This window comes from Drosophila simulans, chromosome 3L, assembly GCF_016746395.2.
Source record: "Drosophila simulans strain w501 chromosome 3L, Prin_Dsim_3.1, whole genome shotgun sequence".
Taxonomy (NCBI): domain Eukaryota; kingdom Metazoa; phylum Arthropoda; class Insecta; order Diptera; family Drosophilidae; genus Drosophila; species Drosophila simulans.
The window spans coordinates 1,240,154-1,258,013 of record NC_052522.2 but is presented as its reverse complement, the minus strand read 5'-3'; the positions used below and the strand labels follow the sequence as shown (position 1 = coordinate 1,258,013).

The 17,860-nt window shown below is 42.4% G+C and overlaps 1 protein-coding gene across 2 annotated transcripts; it reads right to left on the bottom strand.

Annotated features, from left to right (window-relative positions):
* Nucleotides 1-82: 82 nt before the first annotated feature.
* LOC6736307 (C-type lectin 37Db) lies at nucleotides 83-17,759 on the bottom strand. 2 transcript variants are annotated; one of them, XM_002083155.4, is made up of 5 exons: nucleotides 16,827-17,759; nucleotides 12,391-12,858; nucleotides 5,285-5,388; nucleotides 1,470-1,578; nucleotides 83-633 (listed from the first exon to the last, which is right to left on the bottom strand). In XM_002083155.4, the coding sequence occupies exons 1-5, from the start codon at nucleotides 17,020-17,022 to the stop codon at nucleotides 383-385; spliced, it is 1,128 nt and encodes a 375-aa protein (XP_002083191.1). In that variant the 5' UTR covers nucleotides 17,023-17,759; the 3' UTR covers nucleotides 83-382. The 2 variants fall into 2 exon arrangements, with proteins under 2 accessions (XP_002083191.1, XP_016029786.1); XM_016170598.3 differs by lacking the exons at nucleotides 12,391-12,858; nucleotides 16,827-17,759 and adding an exon at nucleotides 8,252-8,706.
* Nucleotides 17,760-17,860: the final 101 nt, after the last annotated feature.

Below are 17,860 nucleotides of genomic sequence, written 5' to 3'. Positions count from 1 at the left end.
CACTAAACTTCAAGTTATAAGATATCCTTGATATCCTTGACAACTCAATTTTTATTTATATTGAGAAAAAAACGAGTAGCTGTCTAGTTTTTAAGATACATTTTATTTATATTTTACATGAGAAAATACAAGCGATCCTAGCATAATTTAATTAGTTTACTAGCTAATTATCAACAAGAATTTTATACACTTACGCAGCTAAGCTAAGAATACGCGAATTTAGATCTGTCAGCGGTGAGTGTCCGAGATGGACATTCAAGTTCACCGGAGTAATCGCCAGCTAAGGCCAGTTGGAGCCAACCAGCTAATCACTTAGTCGCATGTGGATGTGGAGTACGGGTGTGGGTACGGATTCCGGCTGGCCGGAGGACGGAGGAGCCCTCTAGTTGGGCTGCACCTCGCAGACGAAGTAGGTCTCGAAGCTGCAGGGCGAGTCGTTCCACTTGAGGCCCTTGCCATCGCGGTTCCACAGCTCCAGGCAGTTCTCCTCCTCGCCGTTCTCGTACCGGAAATTGTTGGGCTCCCCGGCGTTCCAGTTGGTGAACGTGATGGGTCTGCCGGTTGCCATCCAGAAGAAGTTGCCCTCGTCGGCCAGGTCCGTGCCGGAAATCCAGAAATGTTCGTGGCCCAGGCCTGGAAATGAAATTGAATCGATTAAATTACCGTGCGTTGGAAGGTATTAAGTTAAGTCTACCGACTGCCCGACGCAGCCAATCAAAACATCTTTGCCGTGACAAAACTCTGGTATTTGACAGCTGAACAGCTGCATTCATATTGCCACAGACTACTCGACATGCAACAATTGAAATCGGTTGAAAATCCGATCAATATGACAACAGAGCCGGCCAGCTAACAAAAGCATTTGCAAAAGCCGCAGGAATGAAACGGGGGGACTTGTGAACCGGACTTTCAGTGGACTTTCTAGTGCCATAATACACGGAAGTTGGTAACCGAAAACCCATTGAAAAGGGGGTCGAGTTGGCGAATTGGAGACTGCGACCTGGAGCTGCAGTTGGAGTTGGAGCTGGAGTTGGAACTGGAGCTGGAGTAACGAACTCCGGTGCACTTTCCATTGCATAAATCTCCATAAAACACACACGGCAATAGGAACAGACAAACGGAAAAAGTGAATGTTGCACATTTTTGTTGAAAGCTGACCGCCGCAGGGCCATGGGCGGGAGCCACGCCCACTCACGAAGAGGTGAGTAAGCTAGCAATAAGCTTTGAAGGGCTGAAGAATATATCTTTGATATATCTCATCCTTAAGTGACATAGTATCTTCAGATACGTTTGTATTGTATATTTTGTGTATTCCCAAAGCTTCTAGTTTACCAACCCTATAGCTTGGCAATAAAGTTTGAATATAGTTTGGCAAACAGCACTCATATTTGAGAAACTATCCTCGATGGCTTCCAGGCTCTCACCTTAATCACTTGACCCCTGCATAAATCATTGTTTCGCCAACTTACCAAAGTCACGTATGTGCTTCTCCAGTCTATCGTTCTCTTCCTGTGATGAAATGCTGGCCAGATGCATGCCGTGGTACCGGCAATATTGTGTGGCTTTGAACCAGTTTGCCTGCAATGGAAAAACACACATGGAGTTGAATGGGATTGAATGGAATTGCAGTGCATTGAATTTAAGATGCATGGCAAGTTAGAGATTATATAATTGTGTTTGCGCAATCGGTTGACCCAGTTTCCGAGTCGAGAGATCTCAATTCCGCGCCACTGAAAGGTGCCATTCAATCTCGGTCCTCCAAGCGACACTTGTCAATAAAACTCGGCTCGGATTTGTTGCTCCTGTTTTTTTTTTTGCGGCAGTACATGTGTGAAGGGGGCGGCATTGGTCACGCACTCGCATGGAAATTGGGTTTATCTCTGGATCTGGTTGGGATTGTAGCCAATTAGTGTCGGTTCTGTATCTGTATCTGTATCTGATGCGGTTGGCCTATCTGAACGTTATCTGAATCGAGACTGGCATCCGAATCGGAATTGTTTTGCGGACAACGTGGCGAATGTCCATATCCTGTCCGCCCAAAACAACATATTCAATTAACTCTAATGGACTTTGGCCATTGGTCATTAGCAGGAATGGATGCTTGCAAAAAATCATTTGGTTTGGTTTGGTCTGGGTTAGGGAACCATCCCGCATCTCCCGCACATGAATCGATTACGCAACTATCCGTCCTGCATCCTGCCCTGCTCGCACCTTCCTGCTTGCGCCATTAACTTGGCTTTAATTGTATTAGCCGTAATTGTGCGCGAATAAAGCGGCAGATGGTGGAAGGTGCGGCATCCTGCCAACCTGACATGCCACATGTGGCAGAATCGCGCGAGACGGAGCGCGTTGAATGCCTCCGCTTGTCTTTCGCCTGGAAGTGTTTATTGGGTTGTAAAAGATTCATCTCGCCCCGCCGAGGAGTCAATTAGCTTGGTGTGCCGAGGTGAAACTGGGGCTCTGCCTCGCAACAAAGCCAGTTCGCCGGCTCCTTTTAATGGCCCAGAATGGCTGTCAGGGAAACTGCAGAGGGTCAATGCTTTGTCTGACTCGCACTTTGATTTCGGCGAGGCGAATAAAGAAAGCTAAGAGCAATTTCAAAGGTTGTCAGGGTTTTCACAAGGTTAGCGCACAAAGAGAATCTGTGCTTAGGTACGAATATTGTGATTACCTTGGGGTCAAAGCATTTGATAGTACACAAAATCTCATTAAGAGTTTGAAAATCTTTTGTGCGGGATTTAGTAAGTATGAAGTACTACACTCCTACACACTTTCACGAGTTAATTATATTTCGTATAATGTCGACCACACTCTGTTCTCGAATATTTGGCAACCGCTTTTGGCCTAATCAAATTGCAGCCCACAAAATTCTGTTAAATCATGTGCAATTTGGCGACTGAAGTTTACACAAAACTCAATTGAGTGGCAACAAAGTGTTGGCCAGGTTGTTAATGTCATTAGCACGGCTACCTTAGCCATACCCCCTTTTTCCAGGTGCCCAGGTGTCTCTCAATTAGTTTGATTTGATTTGCGCCTGCGTGAAGTGCAAATGACATTATTGCCAGCGACTGCCGCCGTGCGGTTGTCAATCCTTATTTTGGCCAAAAAGAAGTTAATTGCTTCATTTGCATATTTACACGCGAAATGAATTTGCATTAAACTGCTCATATGTATTGCATAACATTGTGGCACTGCTGAAAAAAGGTGAAAAAACGCAAAATGAACGAATTTTGGGATATTTATAAACGGCGGCGGTAGAATTCCTAATTAGATATTCCCATAAATAATCGGAAAACACTTTGGAACTGATAAGCCTGGTTAATTAACTCGGCCGTTCGAAAAGGAAAGAAAGAAATCTAATAATTAAATATTTGAACTTTCTGATCTGATCAACGAACTTGGAAATGCTCTTGAAAGCTGTTATTAGTTAATGAAAACCGTTACCCAATTATGATAATTTTCAAGTCGTAAAGATAATGGGAATAACAATGAATATTCAAATATCCATAGATAAATAAGAACGTTGAACCATTTGTTTTTACCTTTTAGCATGGTATATAATAATCGATGGCAATTAAGGTGCATTTAAGCAACTTAATAAATAAATTCCATTTAATTAAAAGCCAGGTAATTTAGATAGTAACAATGCGTATTTAAATTTCAAAATTGATAGATATTAATTTTTATGTGAGCTTTAAAATGTTGTATATACCTATTCCAGATAGGGTAAGATCGAATAAATCGAATTAAAAATTAATTTCAAATTAAAATGCCAACCTTCTGAGTTTTCGAGATGCATACAATTTAATCTCTTTGACAATTGGCTGGGCAATCGGGTCTGCGGGAGTGAGTGGGATGGAAGATGTGGCCAGAAGGCGAGGTACCGTTAGGCGAAACAAATTTGGGAATATTTATGGAGTTTGGAAACCGACTGGTTAGAGGGAGATGGATGTTTATTTGTTAATTAACGAGCCAATAATTAATTCATTTCTTTGTTTATCCGCCGGCATATTCCAAATAGAATTGTTTTATTTACACGCTCGCTCAGAGAAGCGTTCATAAGCCAAAGTATGCAGCGAAAGTTGATTAAATATTTATTTATATTTATTTATTTGCTTTCTGCTGTTCGGTGCAATTAAAGCGTTCAAATGTCGAATTTAAAATGTGGAGATTTATTTGTCATCGCTTTGCTGTGCAAATTAATGGATACATTTTTATTATGCCAAGCAATTGGGAGATTGTGTTTTGGGATTAAACGGAATTCATTCTGGTTTCTGACGGATACATTTATTGCACGATTGGCATCTTCGGAATTCACTTGCAATATCCAATTTATCTCTAAATTTGACTTTTATTCAAAGTTGGCAATATGAGAAGACAATCTTGCAAATCCATCAATCCACCAATGCAACCTCTATAAATCCAAAACTTAACCTCTTCCTGAAAGGCATCGTCCATTGATTAACACAAACGATATGCATCTGATTATTTTTACAATGGTGAAGCAGTTTATATTTTATGGCCCTGCCTCTAAAGTTCAAGGAGACTCTGCTGTGCAGTTTATGAATATGAAAATATAATTCAGTTTGACGTGGAACCAGTAATACGTTCAACTTTAGTATGCCCACGCCTTCCGTCTCGCTTGCCCACTGTGTTGCCTGCTCTTTCTATTACTCATACGACCTGTGGACCGGCACGATAGCGGTCCCTCGATGTGAACGCCTTTTTGATGCTTTGACTAATTCGTTTTTAATATGAATAGCCGCTTTGTTAGCCACCTTACTGTATCCAACTGTATCCATCCGTGGCCAAGCACGCGCCTCTTTTTGATACCCTAGATATTTCTATTCAGGGCCGAATTGGTTTTATGTTTCTGTGATTAGCTTTGAATTAAAATATGTCGTTGATATCTGTTCTGATATCAACTCACACACTGCATTGCACACGAGTTTCTACAGACGACCGATTTCTGCCATATTCTATATCTTTCACCTTTGAGAACCAGAAAGTTCTAGTAAAAGTTTGAAGAGGGCGTAGGACGGTGTTACCTTGTCTCCCCCGCCCAACCTGAAACCTGCTGAGCAGTGTAAGACTCAAAGTTATGCCTCTTCAGCCGCCCCTGCTGCAATATTCCATATGCAAGCGTCTTGCAATCAACGGCAGCTGAGAAATCGGAGACCCATCAAACCGGACTTGCAGTCCGTTGTCCGTTGGGTCAGTTGCATTCGGTCGTCGGATGGATTGTGGCTGTGGACCGTTTTGTGGGGCGTGGAATGCGGCTCACCTTGAAGAAGATGCCGAGGTAGTAGCGCTTCTCCCCGAGCTTCAGCAGCGGCATCGTCCACTTGTTCGGCGTGTACTGCGACTCGTCCACGCAGTTGGGGCAGTCTAAAAATAGGGATCGGGAAGGATGGGGATTAGTGTCTTGCGAGAAGCAGCGATCTTAACGGAATTAACGAGAAAAACGAGGCACAAATGGTTTCGACTAAAGGATAACGGAGAACCGCTTCCTTATGTCGCCGGCAGAAAATAAATTCTTAAATATATTATATTATAAACTATCAAATTTATGTTTTGTGTTTTCATGCAGAGAATCTGAAGATTATATGTCAGTCAAGATTAATAATACTTTTTATGACTTCTTGATTAAAATCTATGTTATATTTCGGGTTTGGAGCTTTCTTAGAGATAGATTTTGCCCACTCGAGGTCATTGTCGCTGAATTGAAATTTTATACAATCTGAGTAATAAAATATCTATATCTATACGAAAATAAAGTTTCGGATATCTGGTTTCTGAGACACTAAAAATAAGCGGTTAGTTCGTAAAATTTAAAGGACTTAAACTGGTTAGCTACGCCGTTTAAACGCCCAAAACTGTTGACATGCAGACGCTTCGCGATTCTTTTGGGCCATAAACATTTATTATGTAGGTTGCCTTGTGCCTGATTCTCACTTGGTCGTAAGTCGTCTATGGATGTCGAAATGCCAAAAAAGAAAATCACTATAAATTATATGGCAGCTTATAAACTGGAGTCTAATTGGGACTGGAGTTCTTTCCAGTATTCTTTCACTTTTCGCTTGACTCATCTCTAAATGATCGCTGATTAAAACCAATCTTAATTTGTGATTCTAAGTGCCGAACGCACCTTAAGCGGACATATTAGTGGCCAGGTGGACAAAGACGTTAATACTAATTGCGAACGATGCGTTTGATGTGTTTGTTGCACCCCCGAATTGAGCTATGAAAGTCTGTCCAGATGTCAAGGGGAAGCATATTCGCTGGGAACTCGTTCCTCTTAGGAAATATCCGAGAACCTGTTCGACTTGTCCAAGATACTCAAGCATAATCCGCAGTGACGCACAAAGGCGGTCCAGATTGAACTAGAACTGATTTCGGATAAGTGAATCAGTGTCTGGTCAAACTTTTGTTTGATCCGAAGTATGTGAAGGTCACTTACGCTACGTTCTACCCACAAGAAACCGAAACGGTTTCCCTTTTGTTTCGTAACTGTCTTCGCGCCAATGTTTATTAATTAATCATACGCCATGTCTGCCCCTCTGCGAAGGCCGTGCTGAATTTCGTTTTCTGTTGATGGCGATTGTCGAATGCGGCTGATTTATAAAGGGGGCGTAGTGACATGGGATTCACTCGAAAAAGAAATAAATTTACTTTGGCCAAGTCCGTGTGAAAACGTGAACAAAAAGCAGTTAACATTTTGACTCCATCGTAAACAATGCAATGAGGCGGTTAGAGAATGGCTGGAACAATGCAGAGATTTGGCAAGAGGTTTAGGTATCTGGGGTTTGGCTAATTACCAGAAAATTCAGGGAAAAGCTGTTCTTATAGGTGGCAAATTGTGGATACATTTAAGGCCGTTCTAAAACTAGCTATATATAATAGCGTTAATTATAGGTGTTAGTTTAATAGATTTATGGTGACGCCTGTTTCGGTAATTTACAGTCTGCCTAGGGGATTCACCTACATTTGTAATCCACTTTTAGCACCTATTACTTTTAATTAATATCCTATACTTTCCCTGCATTTTGCAGTTTTCATAAATTTTTCGCAAGTGTTGCATCATAAAATTAAGCCTTCTCTGTTAATTAATTCCCCACCTTAAAGACCGGTTAAATTGTTTGCCAGCTGAGCTTTTCCTGCTCCGCAGAGCCATCTTCTCTGACTTGAAACAAATTAAAGGTGCCAAATTGATTAAGATGCGAGCAAACATGAAACTCAAATGCAGCTTTCGTTCGCCAATCAACTTCAAAGATAACCGTTAAAGGAGAAATACAGATATTTTGATTGTTTATTAATTTTCTAAGCAAACAAAATTCGATTATAGCTTTTTATGTGTGGAGGCGATTTATCATGACGATTATAAACCAGTTTCAAAATTATGTATCCTTTATTTTCGTAATTTTATCGGCGTTATTAAACTGATATTCAAACGAATTTGTCAGTGCCGCTTCCTGCTAAATTTATATACACACCTTTGCAACAGAATATTTTCGTGTTTTATGCAAATTAGTTTAAGCATGCCAGCAGACAATAGAATATCGAGTATAATTAAATCCGTTTTTGTATTGTTTTAATACGTATGATTAGTTATTATTAATTATGTTCTCTCTGATCAGTGGCAACTTATTTAAGGAGTGATAAAACGTTACTAGCCAACGTTTTTTCCAGTGTATTCGTATTTTATTGCCTTCTTTTTAATCCTTATTGATATTGCTTTACACATTTTACCCTGACCTTCATTAAAATAATTCATTTCGATTTCAACCTTAATGGGGCCTGATTTCCTTTTCTAGTGATTTATATTGGATTTTGCATACATATACTAATTCCCCTGACGAGTTGTTTGTGTCAACGAAATGGTTTGTTTTATTGCAAACATTTCAACAGCCAACAGTAAAGGCAATAAAATGCAGGCAGGTGCACAAAAAGCATTTGACTAATTTCGATCGAAGTCAGAAAAGGCAAAACAATTCGATTGACCCAAAAGCAGAGAGCCCGCGATAAATTCAAATGGAATTCGGTAGCTGTCCAAACGTCATCCATTTCGGCACAAAACTCCTCCATTTGGATGCCCAACTTCACACATCCCAGCCAAGCAACCGACTAACCAACCAACCAATTTGAGAAAGTGAAAGTGAGATTGCTTTTGATACGGTTTTTCGTGCAGGATTCCTTTAGAGTTTGCGTTATGCAATGGTTAGTTTTTCAGATTTTCCAGATTAACACATACCAGCTACAGGACCAGGTCCTTTGGGCGGCGATGCCATTGTCCTGTCCAAAAGGCACAGCAGTTGGATGGAGATTATCACAGACAGAAGCAAATACTTTTGCATGTTGGATGGTTGCATTTGAATATATTTTATGTATGAGCTATATGTAAATGTTGTTTTATGTTTTATGCGTTTGTTTTCAGCTTTACACACTTCCGCACACTTTTACCCTGAAAATTCCGAAAATATCTGTAAATGCGTATCGAACAAATTTCGCTTTTGTATTTCAACGCATATCTTGCTCGGTCGTTGATTGTTATTTTTTTGAATTATGAATTATTTTAAATACAAATAGATGCTTATCGCATGAAGTCGAAAGTTGGCAAAATGCGGAGACGGAAACTACTGATTTTGGATCGTGTTAAACGGATTGCGCAGGCGTGCGCCCAAACTGACCGTCGGCTGTCGAAGAACTAACTCTTTCGGCCCAACTTGGCTCAAACCAAGGCAGAATTCGGCCCGCCGCAGGTTTCGGGCCAAGAGAGAGATACCTCTTGGAGCAGAAGATGAGGCTTGGGGAAGCTGCCGGGGAGACACACTCAGTGCTCTTCGGCTTTTCAGCTTGTGAGCTGGCTAACTGGTTTGAGAGAGCCCAAGATCTCCGACTCGCCGACCAACTTGTTTGCTGGAAAAAAGGCGAATCGAGCGCGAAAGATTAACATCACCGAGATCGGCCATATGCGTTATACATATATGGACATGGCCAGCGGTCGGCGGACACTTGCGGTTGTTTGTCAAACACTTGACACAACCCCAGCTGGAGATCGAGAGCTCCAGTCGCATCTGAAGCTGAATCGGAATCCGAATGCGAAGCCTCCCAAGGTGAACCATGACGTGAAATGAACACCAAACCTTTAAAAGAACGCTCCAGTTTAGTGGCTCGAATATGAGATACCCGATAGCCACAGATTATTCATAAAAATATAACAAAACACAGTATCTTTTCTACTTTATAGTAGATATATTTATGGTAGATAGAGCGATAACATCTTAGGCTGACTTCAAGAAATGTTCTTCTTGGTTTCGGTGTACCCGGAAGATCTGCGCCAAGAAATACCATTGACTCACCAGCTAATTAAATAAAATATAAATTGACTACGAAAGAACTCGCATAAATCTGGGCTCATTTAACACACTCTGCAACTACCGGGTACAAGCTGCAAAGTGGAATCATTTCGGAATTCTGGTTTCACTTCTGCGGTTTTGGATGCTCCGCACCGATCTGTTCTATTCTGTTCTCATATGCGATGAGAATTTGATCTGGGTTCTCGGATTACGCAATTTTCGCCCGGAATCGGATGCATTTCAAATGTGGAATCCAAATTTGGTGTGTGAATAAACTGGGCCGAGCCAGCAAACTTCACTTCTCGCTGTTGCTGGCCAAATTTCTTTGCGGCGACCTTGGGATGCAGATGATGAACTAGTTTTCGGCTTAGATTGTTCAACTCCAACTGCTTTTCATTCAGCGAATGCTGGTTTGTTTGTTACCTTACGGTCACACATGGCGTATACGCGATGTTTGTCGGAGATCACGTAGAAGTGATGGGAAGACAAATGGTGGGATACTACGGATATGTGATTTTAAACGTAAGATGTGGATCCGCGATGATGTTATTTAAATTTAATTTTATATGAGAACTTCTTCCGTTAAATATATAGCAAAAATAATAGCAATAACTTGGCGTTTAAGGCCAGAAGTTCTTTACCAAATTGTAAATCCATTAAGTTCATGAAAAACAGTGCCTGCAATTAAGAGTCGGCCATAAAATTGATTGTGCCGCCAAAGGGGACAAAAACTATTGACAACTTTTTGCAGAAAATGTCAGTAGCAAAAAAGGTTCAAAAATTCCGATTGCATATGGGAAACGCAAAGAGCCAGAGGAAACTCATCTGCAATTGCCGCAATTTGTGAAGAAATCCAAAAACCGAGTCCAAAAACCAAGTGGCAGACACTTGTTGCATTTTGCAGCAAAAACAACTTCGTGTTGTCGCCCGGTGGGTCTTTGTTTTTGTTGTTGTTTAAGGCAGCTTACGTGTTTTAAATTAATTTTTTCCTTCATCGGGTATCTTGTAAGCAACATCGCAACAGCCTCGCGGTTCTTCATGAGTGGACTAATTAATTAATTGGAAACAGGGGTTCGGTAAAACATGATACGATTCAGAGCAGAGCAGCTGATTTTCGGATTTCAGTAGTTTTACTACACAAAACCAGATTAGAGTTGATTTCAGAATGAATACGTACGTATATAGGCGACGAGTTCATTGCTATCCACCTGAAGTCAAGGCCACTTGTGATAGACTTCGAAATTCTTTGAGGTTTTCAGCGGGGGGATTCACCGAATGGAACTCGTGACGCAAATTACAAATGATTAGAAAACCATTAATCGCCATTAATTTTAACAATCATAATGATATAATATAATAGTGGCTGAAAACCCTTGGTTATTTGCATATGATTCCAAAAATAGATTTGGTTAAACCATTCTTGGAATCAAACGACCCCACCGAATTGACCCTCGCATGTGATTCAAGTCGGGTGAATCCCCCCAAACAAATCTGCTGCTGGGGAACCTTGATCACAGTCTACGCAATAAATGGCCTCTGATGGATCTTCAAACCTATGCTCTTACAATTCGTATGACGCTAATGGAATGGAAATTCGAAATCAGCTTTTGTATGCAAATTTTGAATACGCTTTAGGGCCATGAATGTGATACAAGTAGCTTGTTGAACTAGATAACTAGTATCAATATGAGTTTGCGACTTCTAAATGTTTTTTTTATTGGGAGAATATGAGTTCTGTGTTTGTTGAAAGGGGGAACAATAAATAAAGATGCGATAATTCACTTCCTCTTTTCTCAAAATGCTCATGCAAATTCTTATCTCAAGCGACTGTCGCACTGAATTTAAAAGATTCGCTAACAAAGTATCTGCAACTAGTTCTCAACTTCAAAAAGGGGGTGCAATGCCTCCTCGAATTCAGTTTTATGGCAGCTCTTTTGTTTCACATTTTTCTCGACTCGTGTGTGGGCAATAAATTTTAGTGGTTTGACGTTTAGGTGAAATAAAATCCCGTCATCGAACTACTTCTAAAGTCGTCTCGATTCGATTCAATGCGATGCGATGAGATGCGATTCGATTCGTGGTCGTAAATTTTTTTGAAAGATTTTGCTCAGGGTTAAAATCGGTGCGAAAAAGGAGGGACGGATGGCAACCAGTTTCGACCCTGGGCTAAGTGAAATAAAAACTTAATAAGTTTGCCAATTTTTTAGCCTTTAAATTGTGTAAATAGCCTGGCGAAACGAGGCTCGTCTGATAAGTTATGTAAACACATATGCAGCCCGAGGCCATTCATCATACGCACTGTGGTCCCGGAGGCGACAAAGCGATCAGTGCCAACAAAAAGCTGCGAAATGCAAATAAATAATGAAGCAGGGCAACGCTTGAGAAGTGCGGGTAATGAGTTGGAATAGTACTGATAATCGTGAGATATATGTGTACTATTGAAACCAAAAGGGGAGAAGCTGAATCAATACAAACCGAGGGCTACAAAATTAATAAAGTAAATAGTTCAAAAACGCAGGGGGAATTCAATAAGCAGCTTATTTAAACATAGCATTTAAGGAAATTGTAAGTAATTGTTGGCAATCCCTAAACGAGACACGCCAGAAAACGAATCGGAACGTTAATTGCAATCTCGACCCGATATGGAATTTTCATGAACTCAAAATGGAATGAAAATAAGGCAACTTATCAAGGAATGAAATGCGCCAACATATCTCAAAAGCCGAATTAATTTCAAGGTATGAGTTAGTAATTGCGGTGATGCAGCTGGAAGCTGGAGCACGTTGAGTGGAACTAAGCTATTTAAGTGGGATTGATGGATGGTCAGCGTGGCTAATGGCCCAGCCTCCAGGTGAAGAGTTGGGTTGAACACAAATTCCACGCCTGATCTCTTCATCAATGGGGTGGGGTCAATGGGCAGTTGATTGATGGTGTTTAGAGCAGAAATGCAGGTTGTAATTTTAGAGGTAATACATTATATAAAGGTGATTGGATTTGTTTTTCTCAAATGCCAGAATAAACGCTCTTAACTCACCATTATCGACTTCGTTCTCGCTGGGATCGCGATGGAATATGTTCCCATAGTACTGGTCGTGCTGCTCCGACTCCACGCTCTGCAGCGACTCCTGCACGTCGTAGTCGAAGTCCTCCTGGTTGGCCAGCGGCTGCTGATCCCGCTCCTGGTCGTCGGCCTCCTCCTCCTCCTCCTGTTCCTCGCGCAGTCGCTTGCGATTGTAGCCCGACTGCCTCTTGGAGGCGGCAGCTGCCAGGCGGTTCCTTTGAGCTCCGCCACCGCTCCTCTTGAAGTTTCCGCCATCGCTGGCCGCGAATCCTCGAGGACGGGGTCGTGGCGATGGCTTCGGCTTGGGCAGGATGTCCGCGATGGTGGGAATCTTTTGGTTGGCCGTGCGATTGGGAAACAGCCGGCGCTCCAAATAGTTGGCGAATATCTGCTGGGTTATCTGATTCTGGCGGGCAATCTCGCTCGGATCCAGTTGGGCGCCTGAAAGTGGGAGCACAATTAATCATCGGACATGTAGTGCCACATGTGGGTCACCGAAAGATTATGCAACACGAGGCGTATCTTGATTTTTAAGGGTAATTACATAAAGTGCGGGACTGACAACCCACGTAGAGGTGTTGAAAATAAAGTAATTAAACCAAAAACATTAAAAACAAAAAAAGCCCACGAAGTCTGGTTACCCTTGTGCCAAGTATCACACACTTATATACCCTAATAGCGAGTTAATGCCATCAGTTAGGCAATGAAGTGGCGACTTTTTATATCAATCTTAGGGCATCATGATGCGCACGCCACTTGATGGATTTTTGATTACGTCGTTTGGGTTTCGCAGTGACACGCATACATCATTCAAAAGTCCGGGAATCGGGGGAAGACCCCTTGAAGACCCAAACTTGCTCTTTTTGGTGCTCGATCGTGGAGCATTCGTGCTGGAGTTTTCCGAATGAAAGTGAGAAGATATGGTAATACGGTCGGTATCCAGTCATAATCACTTGCTCTTTCGCCTGGGCAAAAAGTGTGTCAAGGTCGGCAAAGACTTTTACTGCCCAGCATTTAAGCGGATTGCAGCCGCTTTATGGCCATTTCCAGTTTCCGGAGCTCCCTGTGATGAGCTCTGAATGGCCAAATAATTGATATAAATTTCAGTTTTATTATCTGGGCCCAGATTGCGAAATACCGAAATACCCTGCCGTGCTAACTGCCCTGTGATGCATTAGCCCCGCCCAGCCGTCGGCTCCTAGTTTGAGTGGCATTTCGGGTTAAATTTATCTTCAGAGGGCAAAGAGCAGTACAGAAAAATAAAGCACAATTTATTGCGCAGTTAACGTAATGTTTTTAATATTTTTTAAATATATCTTTTTGTTTACCGCTTATCGGCGCAAAGCGCACAACATTACGCCGCAAAAAGAGTTGAAAATTCCGCCCTGACATTTGCCCGTGATTGAGTGGGGACATGAGCGGCTTTCTGGGGTTTTTCTGGGGGATTTGCAGGGGCCTGGGGGGCTGCGAGTGTGCGAGATGTCAGGTGAAACATTAATGCCGGATTACCGAAAACAAGGCCGCTGCTCACTTGACTTTGTATCGCCGATAATTCGGCCTTTATCTGATTGCCTTCGGCTAATGAAATTGGACTCCCTGAATGGGCGAAGCACTTGGCTGCAAAGATCTTCATTCAGATCAGAGGTGGTTAATCGAAAGTTCGTGTCTTCAGTAATTAAGTGAAAATTGTGGGGAAATGTATTGGAAAGCTGAGTTGGGAAAGGAAAGCGATTACAAAGCTTTGATATAATTTAATGGACTTTCAGTACTTTTGAATTCTGCTTGCAATCAAATTCATTATCAAATAATTGAGAGTGTATTAATTTCGATTGTAATACACCTGCAGCGCGATTTTTCAAATAACTTCAAGTTCAGTCCACTCAGCACAAACATTTAGAGTAATATTCAGCGGATGTGGGTAATTTTCAACGACTGGCCAGAATTCCAGGTGCCTCCAAGTCCCAGCGGATTGGCAAGTCATCGAACAAGACTTTAATTTGCGCATTAATTACCAATCGAGCTGGGCTTAGACTTTGACTTTGAGGTCGCCTTCGAAACGAGAACAAAAGGCTCTCGACGCACTCGAATGAACCAGACGAGACTCGAGTTCATTGTTCACTTCTTGTTCCCCAGAGCCGCAATCCTTGGCTAGTTAGCCGGGCATTATGCGAGATAAATTACGAGATATTTTCTCACCGTGCAGTTGTCGATCGACGGGCATTCAATAACTTCACGACTTGGTGACCCAGTTGTGTCTCCGTGCCGATGTGTATCTATATCGGGCAACAACTATATAGCAGATACTTGGACCGGCTAATTGTCGTTCGCACAGGCCACATAAATCATGACAACTCGCTGAGGATGTTGGCTTGCCTTGGGTGAAAAACGAGGCGAAACCTATCAAAGCGGTAAATCATTTCCACCAGCATCTGAATCCGCGGCCAAGAACCGTAAAATGTATCTGACTCGCGCTGCTGCAACGAGCGGCTGCAGTTGCAACTGCAACTATTTGAGGGCCGTGCAATTGCCGCTTGGCTGAAAAGAGGTCAATTAGCTGCGAGGAGTTGCCCTGAGACAAAGGATTTCGCAATTCCGCTCGCTAAACGATTGTTTTTTCAGCTTCTCTGTTTGCGGACCAGCTTCCACATTCCATAAAGATACTTTTTCAAACGCTTGCGCCATCGGCTTGTATCTCTAATTTCGGGCAATTACATGAGCAGCCAATGCGGCGTATACGTTACGCAGCTCTCAGGTTTCCAGTTGTGGTCAAACCCCTTTGATTGACGCACTCAAGGTGCCCAAGAATCGGTCTTTCATATGCACACTTTGATATATTAGATCATAATTCAGTTAAGTTGGCAGCCGTGGTTCAATGTCAAGCTGCAAAGCCCGAAAGATTATTCATTCAATGCTGACATGTGTAATTTTATTCATAGCCATTTGGGAATACTCTAACATAGCCCAATTAACTATCTATTGCTGGTCAACAAGTTGTTATTAAAATGTTACAAAAATTCAGTTTAAATATATTGATTAAATATATAAAATGTATTTAATATATGCAAGTATTGCTACTGAATGAATAAGAGTATTCAAAAACTTCATTCACAAAGCAATCAGCCTTCTTATCGTGACAAATTGCCCACTTAAGTGGTAGGCCTATACCATCACGAGATCATTCTTACATTTTTATAAACGCATTTGCATATTTCGTAATCATTTGTTTATTTTTGGACAACTTCGGCTAATTTCTGAACATCACGACGAGCGAATTCAATTTCCAATGCAAATTAAAATTCTTTACTGGCTTAATATTCCCAGTAACTATTCGAAAGGTTTTTGAACTCGTGTTTTCATACTTCTTTGGACCCATTAATCTTTTGGCCAATTTTGGGGGAAAGGCTGTGGGCACGTGTCCGTTTTCTTGCCGCTTTTGTTCTGGCCAAAATGTCACGGGTTATGGACCGAACTTTGGTCACAAACTAATATAATAATGTTTTTGCATAATATACTATAGTGTTTGACGTCTTTTTTGATTACGTCTGTGTATTTTCTTCTTTTCAGCATTTTATTAAATATTCTGAGGTCGCCGGCATTCCGATTAAAAAACAAAGTCAAGCAGCGCAGCACAAAAGTGGAGAAAAATATTATCCGAACTGGATTTCTTGTGAATATTTATGCATCTAGAAGATGGGCATTGAACGCACCTCACACAGAAACTATATATATATGTATTCAAAAATCCGTAGAAAGATCAAGCCGATGCAAAAGTTGGACTCCGATGTGAATCTAGTTGATTGGGACTCGCTGCTCAGCAGTCATATGCTTATGAATTCCGAAATCTTTAAATGCCAAATGGTGCAGGGGAAACACAATTAGCATTTTAATAACAGCCACTACGGTTTTGGCTGAAATCTGCTTTTTTGTTGTACTACATGTGTGAAAATCGCACGATGAGCTAGCGAATTTAAAGTAGTATGCAGAAAAAGCAGCGATAAATGTGTGGAGATATTTTATGCAAATCCGAATTCTATCTATTATGATTTGTACCATAAGTAACAAATAACTTGATTTTGGAAGATTTCCAAAATAAACTTTGGCGAATGCATTTTTGTATAGAACTTTAACAGAGTTAATTGAAGTTAAATTACAAGTTTGCTTCTTAACCACAGAACCCTTGAAATGCCACCGCGTTTCCACCAACATCGCCCACATTATGACCACATTAGGAAAAGGCTCGATGCAAAGCGTCGATGCGGCCAAGAGCAATTGTTAGTATTTGCGAACCAATCGAGAGCAAGAGCGGCCCTCGAAGATGTCCATCACAGAGACCGAGAGGCTGCGACCCTGACACGGATGGCCACAATGGGGCCACTTGGAAAAGTGGCTCAAAGGGGCCAAGTACTCACCTCTCTTATCACGGCCATTTCCGCCTCCACTCCGGCTAATGTTGCTGCTGCTGATGTGATTGGTTTGGCCGAGCTGGAAGCCGTGGGGCACCTGGCTGATGGGCTCGGCCACCGGGATGGTGGTCACGGGTGAGTTGTGGCCGGAATCGACACTGGCCAGTGAAATGAGCACTACGATAAGTGTGGGGCGGATCATGGTCACCGATTTGCACTCTTCACGCGAATCTTAGACACCAGTAAAAGTTGCAAGTGCACTTGGCGAGACCTCTCGGATGCACGTAACCGAAAACCGGGGAAAGCCAGTCGGCTGTGGTATGCTATAACCTGCGATCTCGAGCTGGAACTGAAAGCCAACTGACCGGCGGAGGTTGGACTTTCGGGTGTCTCTAGATCTGGGGCCTATTTGGTATGCAGCTTCGCTTTCTAAATTATCAAAGTTTTGGGGAAATGTGTGGTATCGCTCGGATCTAGTTTTTAATATTCAAATACTATGCTTTTCTCCGCCCAACTGTCAACGCTGGCGGGGCGGGGTGGGTCTCTACACCAGGGCCATTAATTTGCGCCCTCGAATTCGGACTGGGAGCCCGGGGTTCGTTCGATGCCTGGTCGTGGAGGCGAACGCGGATTAAGTAATCGCCCAGATCTACTCCACTCAATTCACTTTCTTTCCGCTTTCGCGGCGAGAGTCAGAAACTGTATGGGATCGAGCGAACTGGAGCGGATTGGCTGGCTATGTGGTCTCTCACTGGTTTTGTGGTCTGTCGCGGACCGATCTGAGAAGTTGCTCGCATTCGGGGCCGATCCGCCGAATGGTTAACATCTAGGCTGGGGCACCGCTTCACGATTTCTCGGCTCTTTCCTGCGATCGCACTCGCCGTGTTAACTTACAGACTAAAGCGTTTGAACGCGACTAAAACGAGTTCCTCGCTCGACTCCTCTCCGAGCCAGCGATCGGTCAGCTGGCCCGATCTGCGATCTCCGGTCTCTCGGATCTCTCCCTCTCCATATAGTATACCCCCAACTTGTTTGCAGTG